Source organism: Emydura macquarii, unplaced genomic scaffold (genome assembly GCF_026122565.2).
Source record: "Emydura macquarii macquarii isolate MOO-44397 ecotype Brisbane River unplaced genomic scaffold, CSIRO-AGI_Emac_v2 contig_2792, whole genome shotgun sequence".
Lineage (NCBI taxonomy): Eukaryota > Metazoa > Chordata > Testudines > Chelidae > Emydura > Emydura macquarii.
In genome coordinates, this window is record NW_027132929.1 from 357,510 (window position 1) to 363,995 (window position 6,486).

The following is a 6,486-nucleotide window of genomic DNA, read 5'->3' on the forward strand; positions in this document are numbered from 1 at the left end:
CGTCAGGATAGTCAGGGATGCAACCCCATCCTCTGGGTATCCCTAAATCTCTGACTGTCAGAAGCTGGGACTGGACAATCATTTGATGATTACCCCATTCTGTTCCTTCTCTCTGGAGCTTCTGGCACTGGCCACAAGTGGAAGACAGGATATTGGGCAAGACGGATCATTGGTCTGACTCAGTATGGCCATTCTTATGCTTCTGTGTTCTTACCCTTCCCTTATCCACCCTCTTGATATAAGTGTTGAAATGCTGGCCCCATGGAAGTGAATGGGAGTTTGGGATCTCCTCCAAGATCACTATTCATGAATTTTCAAAAAGGGTGAAATTCACCCCAGTGCATAGAGCTAATTCAAGGCCTATGCACCACTTAAATCTGTGTAAAGTTCTCAAACTAGGTCTTGAGAGGGAATTAAATGGTGCACAGGCCTTTGTTCTGGCCCTCTGCACAGGGGTGAATTTCTCCCAAAATATGATCAAAAGTGTTGCCAATGATACGAATTTGCAGTTTTAATTCAAACAAACATTTCTAAATATTTTTCTGCAGAATCCACCCAGATCTGTTGGAAAGTATTACCATTCCCAACTACAGAGATGGTGAGACTGAGGTAAAGGTGAAATGACTTGATAATGCTACAGAGAGAATCGGTGTCGGAGCTGGGATTAGAATCCCTTAGTTCCTCTCTCCTCAACCCCTCTGCTTTGACCATGTCTCAGTCTTTATCCAATCCCATGTCATCAATAGTGCTGTCTGAATAACTATTTGGTGATGCAGGTCCAAAAAATAAAGAAAAAAACTAGTTTTGAGTCGACCCAAAAAGAAAATGTTTACAAATTTTCAGTGAATTAAAATGTCAAAAAAAAGTTTTGTTTACATTTTGAGGTTTTTAAATGTTTTTAAGTAAAATTGATAGGAATTCCAAAAAGTAATTTTGTTCCAAAATGAAAGGTTAAAAGGTTTAATTTTGAAGAAGATGAAATGAACCATTTTGACATTTCCAAAGTTTTTTTTTCTTTCTCTGACCAAAACAATTTGCTGAAATTGATTCAAAAAGATCAATTGTTTCAGTTGACCTAAATCTGCATTTTTTTGGTGAAAAGTGATTTTGCACAAAAATTGTGCCCAATTTGAGTCTTTAATGGGATTAGACCCCCAGAAGCCATGAGAACACAAAAGACTCAATGTGACTTGGACATTGCTCAAGTTATATAGTGTATAGACATGGTTAATGGAAATTCACACTGCTAATTGCAACATTTTGGTCATATACTTCATTGAAATCTGCAATAACCAATGCAGCCAATTTGCTTTGTAAAGGGTTATACATGGTTACTTATTGACAAGACACCTACGCAACAACATTTCCTAATCCACAGAGTCCTATAAAGACAGGGACTCCATTACCTTCCTCTAAAGAACTTCGCTCTCGGTCTTTGTGTCTCTTCTCTTCAGTGAAACTTAGATCCCAGCCAGTCTTCAGCCATGAGGATCCTTTATGTGCTCTTTGCTGTACTCTTCTTCCTCTTCCAGGCTACTCCAGGTGAGATATACAATATATGATAAGGAGGATGAAAAGGGATGTCAGTGTGGATGGGAAAGATAAAGTAATGATCAAATGACAAACTAAATCCTGATCCGCACACCAAGTTCAGGGCTGGTACAATACTGAGGACAGAACAGTTTTAGATTTTATTAGAAGACCTTGCACCCAGTTTACTGAAAGCTTCTATGGAAAGAAGCCCACCACAGCAGAGAGAAACTCTAACTATAATTTACAATAGAGATGTAATTACATTTGGCAGCCTAAAACTGAGAGTGGTTGCCTTTTTGGAGGTGCTGTATCAATCCTTCAGTACCTACAGAAGGAGCAGATGTACCATGTAGTTTAGCAAGCAAATACAAAACAAGATCCAATGGCTGGAAGTTGAAGCTTGACCACTTCAGATTGTAAATAAGGCACACATTTTTAACAGTGAGGGCAATTAACCATTGGCACAGATTATCAGTTGATGTGGTGGATTATCCAACATTTGAAATCTTTAAAGCAAGAAGGTGTTAATTAGAGCTGGCCAAGACATTTTCAAAAAAACCTTTTTTCTTTTAGAAAATGCTGATTCATCAAAACAAATCTGTTTGCTACAAAAGGCTGGATTTGACAAATTTCCCATTTAGACCAAAAAATTGGAGAAAACCCCCCTACTTTTTGAAATTGTCAAAACAGGAATCTTGACAGTTTCTAAAAGAAAAAAGGTTATTTTGGGGGGTCCAAATAACTTTATATTTTAAAATATAACCTAATTTATAATAACAGAATCATAAAAGATTAGAGTTGGAAGGGACCTCAGGAAGTCATCTAGTCCAACCCCCTGCTCAAAGTAGGACCAACCCCAACTAAATCATCCCAGACAGGGCTTTGTCAAGCGGCACCTTTACAGGATGGAGATTCCATCACCTCCCTAGGTAACCCATTCCAGTGCTTTCCCACCCTCCATGTGAAAATGTTTTTCCTAATGTCCAACCTAGACCTCCCCCACTACAACTTGAGATGATTGCTCCTTGTTCTGTCAGAACATTGCTCCTAGTTCTGTTCTGCTCCTATTTCTACTACCACTGAGAGCAGTCGAACTCCAGACTCTTTCAAAGCCCCTTTCAGGTAGTTAAAGGCTGCTATCAAATCGCCCCTCATTCTCCTCTTCTGCAGACTAATCAAGCCTAGTTCCTTCAGCCTCTCCTCATAAGTCATGTGCTCCAGCCCCCTAATCATCCTTGTTGCCCTGTGCTGGACTCTTTCCAATTTGTTCACATCCTTTCTGTAGCAGGGGGCCCAAAACTGGACACATTACTTCAAATGTGGCCTCATCGTGCCGAATAGAGGGGAATAATCACTTCCCTTGATCTGCTGGCAATGCTCCTACTAATGCAGCCCAATATGCCATTAGCCTTCTTGGCAATAAGGACACATAATGTTGTGGGTTTTTTAAAATAAAAGGTCAACATTGAAATGAAACATTCCAAAATTATCAAAATGAGATGTTTCAACTGACCTGATCTGACTTTTTTTTACCCCTCTTTTAGCTTTTCAATTCATACTAAGTTTTAAGATGTTGACTTTTCATCCTGATTTGGAGCAGGAAATTTTTTCAAAACCATGAAAATTCTTACCAGATGGGAAAAGTATTTTGTGACCAGTGGTAGCATTAATTAGATCTAGGTAACTTGATCTAATATCACATCTTTAAATCCTATTTACACAAGGCTTTTGTGAGGCATAGCAAAGGATATTCCTGAAAGGGCTTCAGTACCATCCTCTTACGCTAGAGTATTTTTAGCTGGAGGCATATCTGCAGCCCAAACTAACCTGATACCCACAAGTATAACTCCCGACTCACTTTATTGGGTTGCCATTCTGGACATACTGTACCATGTAGGTAAGATTATACTCATAGCAATTGTTATAGAACTGGACAGTTGGTGTTCAGCTGATGGCAGTCATGCCATTCTTGAAAGCTGGTACTTCTGGGACAGAATATAAAACCCCAGCAGCTTTCACTGCAGAAAGTCAGTGGCGTAGAAAGATCCAATCTCCTTTCCTTATCTAGGAGCAGGAAGACAGTGCATCCCTGTGTAGGTTGTCAGCAGACTGAATCTGGCATCTTTTTCTGCTCCCTCAGCTAAAAGGGCATCTTTTGTTAGCCAAAGGTCTAGCAAGATCATTAACCTCTGTCTGTGAGTCAGTCCCACTAAAGAGGGACAGAGCATTACAATGAGTGGGTTACACTGGACCCATCCATATTTGAAACTACAGACAACAGCTCATTAGCCTGCAGGATTTGTCTGTTCTGATCCTGAGGCATCAGGCAGAATGTGCACACCGCTCCCGCGGTTCCTTGGAAAACAGAACTCTGCAGTGCAGTGGAGAAAATAAATTAAATGGAAACACTGGATTTGTGCTCTATCTCTGAAATCACTCCTGATATTTTCCCTGTGTTTATGATTGAAAACCGAGAATCTAACTGACTCTTCTTCGCTCAGGTTTTGCTGATTTGGGTCCGCCTCCTGCTGACACTCTGGCGTGCAGAGCCCAAGGAGGTTTCTGCCAGTTACTGAACTGTCCTCCAGTCTTTTCTGTCTCAGGAAGTTGCCAGGGTGGACAGCTGAAATGCTGTACGAGGTAAAGGTCCAGCTGAGCTGTGGAAACCCACTAGAGGGCACTGCAGCCTTACAGAAATAGTTGTCACTCTGCCCTCAAAATAACACAGACTCCTATTTCCGTAATTAGGACATGACCTTGGTATACAGGGAGGCTGAATGCGAGTGTGTGTCTGTGCAGAGAGGGAGGATGATTGGGTGGGTTTGTGTTTAAAGAGTGGGTGTGTATTTGTGTGTCTGATTATTGGATGAAAGGTTTCAATTTTGATGAGAAAAGAGGTGTAAATATCTACCTCTTCCCCCTCCCCCCCACATGCTGTTCAAAATGTTTAAAAAAAAAAAAAGGAAATATCTAAAACAAAAATTTTGAAAATGTTTCCTTGTTTTTTGTTTGTTTGCTTTGACCTGTTGTATTAAGTAGTGTATTTGGGTTTTTTGGGTAGCGGGAATCTGGAGATGTGTGTCTTTCTGTGTCTAGGCAAGAGTGTGTGCTTGTGTGTGTGTGTGTGTGTGTGTACACATAGTGGCTGAATGAATGTCTGAGTGAATTTGGATGGGTGGAGGCAAGAGGATATTTATTTCACTCTTGTCTTTGAAGATGAATTTCTAAAAGTACTGAGGATTTCCCTGGTGATCAAATCTTTCCTTTCCCTTATGGTTTTAAGTTGTTTCCTAAGCATCTTTGGGGAATCAACTTTAATTTGATAAGATAAAAATGTATCCATCTTGCAATTCTTTTCGTAGTCATTTTGTTTAATTATTTGTCCCTCGGGGTCATTATTGTCTATTTGAAGTTCAGATATGGCCTGTTGAATTCAGTGGCAAAACTCCCTTTGACTTTAGTGGAAGCAGGATAAGGCCCTACATCTTCCCACTGTAGCAGACATATGTTTACATATTTCATCCGAGCAAGAGCTATTGAGGCAGGTCCTTAACTGTATCCTCAGCAGTAATAGGTGTAGCACAGTCACAGTCAATGGAGTTACACCGATTTATATCAGCTGAGGAGCTGGTCCTTTATGGGTTTTTCCAGCAACCATATTTCATGATGCTAATTTATTTTAATGCATTCCAGCAGGCAAAAAAAAAAAAAGGTCAGATGGTCCCCAAGACTGTTCTGTGGGGCTCCCCTGCTGGCCTCTAATCAGCTGTTTGGTAGCTGCCTGGAGGGGCTGGCCCCTGAACAGCTGATTGGGGAGCCCAGAGATGCGAGCAGGAGTGCAGATGATCTAAAAGATAGGGACTGACGATGGCAGGTCCAATGTAAATTGATTCTGGCGGGTGCGGATCCACATTTTTGTATCCGTAAAGGACTCTGGTGATAGCACCAACATGTCAAAGACCAACATATCTTTGCTGCTATTATGATTCATTCCAGCTCAGGATCTGGCCCATAATGGTGGGTGGGTGAAGTGCAGAAATCTGCCCCAAAGTATTTAGAAAAAAGTGTGACTGATGGGTGTTAAGGAGAAGGCTGGATCCAAACCTTTGAGATTACCCTTTAGTGAAATAACTCCGTTTTTTATCCTCACAGGATTCCAAGAGCATAAGAAGATACTTTTTTGGTTCAATAAAACCAGCACCAGCTTTACTGCCAGGATGAAATGTTTTTGGTCAACTCATCCTTTTTCTAACCTCTCCTGTAAATGATCATTAAAATAAGTTTCCTACAAACGTATCCTATTTATACCCAGTTTCTAGACATCAGTCCAAGTCTTGGGTCTACTCCTCCTTACACGCACTTTCCAGCCTACCTCACAGGGAGGTGTTGAATATTAATCAGCTCTTTGGAAATGTGAAGTATAACATATGTGCTCCTTATTATTTTCTCTGCAAAAAATAAAGGATTTATTAACCTAATATCAGTCACCTCTCTTTTTATATTTATACCAGCAACAAGGGTGTTTCATAGCATGGATGGAAAAGTTCACTGACTCAAGCATTCCTCATAAATTGACTCTAAATCCAAGATAGAAGAGTTTAGGATTTCCCAGATAAGGACCTAAGTGACAGTCCTTCATGGGACTCATATTCAGCCAAAACTCCCATTGATATTGATGAAAGCAATAGGGATGCTGCTGAGGTCCAAAAAACCAAGACATCCAGGATAACCCTGAGCCTATAATACTGGACAGCTGTCAGTATGACAGATTTCCTGGGACAGCTAGCTCAGAAAAGGGATGATCCTGGGCAAACCTGGACGCGTGGCAACCCTAAAGAGCAAATGCTTAGGGACTTTTGCCTGAATAAGGACTTCAAGGCTGGGCCCAAGTGAGGTCATGGCACTATAACACACTGGCACAATGTGCACTCCATCCCCTGCTAGTGACTGGTC

The 6,486-nt window shown here is 40.9% G+C and overlaps 1 protein-coding gene across 1 annotated transcript; it reads left to right on the forward strand.

Moving 5' to 3' along the window:
- Nucleotides 1-1,395: 1,395 nt before the first annotated feature.
- LOC137166040 (gallinacin-10-like) lies at nucleotides 1,396-6,011 on the forward strand. The gene is made up of 3 exons (XM_067567600.1): nucleotides 1,396-1,542; nucleotides 4,035-4,173; nucleotides 5,686-6,011. The coding sequence occupies exons 1-3, from the start codon at nucleotides 1,485-1,487 to the stop codon at nucleotides 5,699-5,701; spliced, it is 213 nt and encodes a 70-aa protein (XP_067423701.1). The 5' UTR covers nucleotides 1,396-1,484; the 3' UTR covers nucleotides 5,702-6,011.
- Nucleotides 6,012-6,486: the final 475 nt, after the last annotated feature.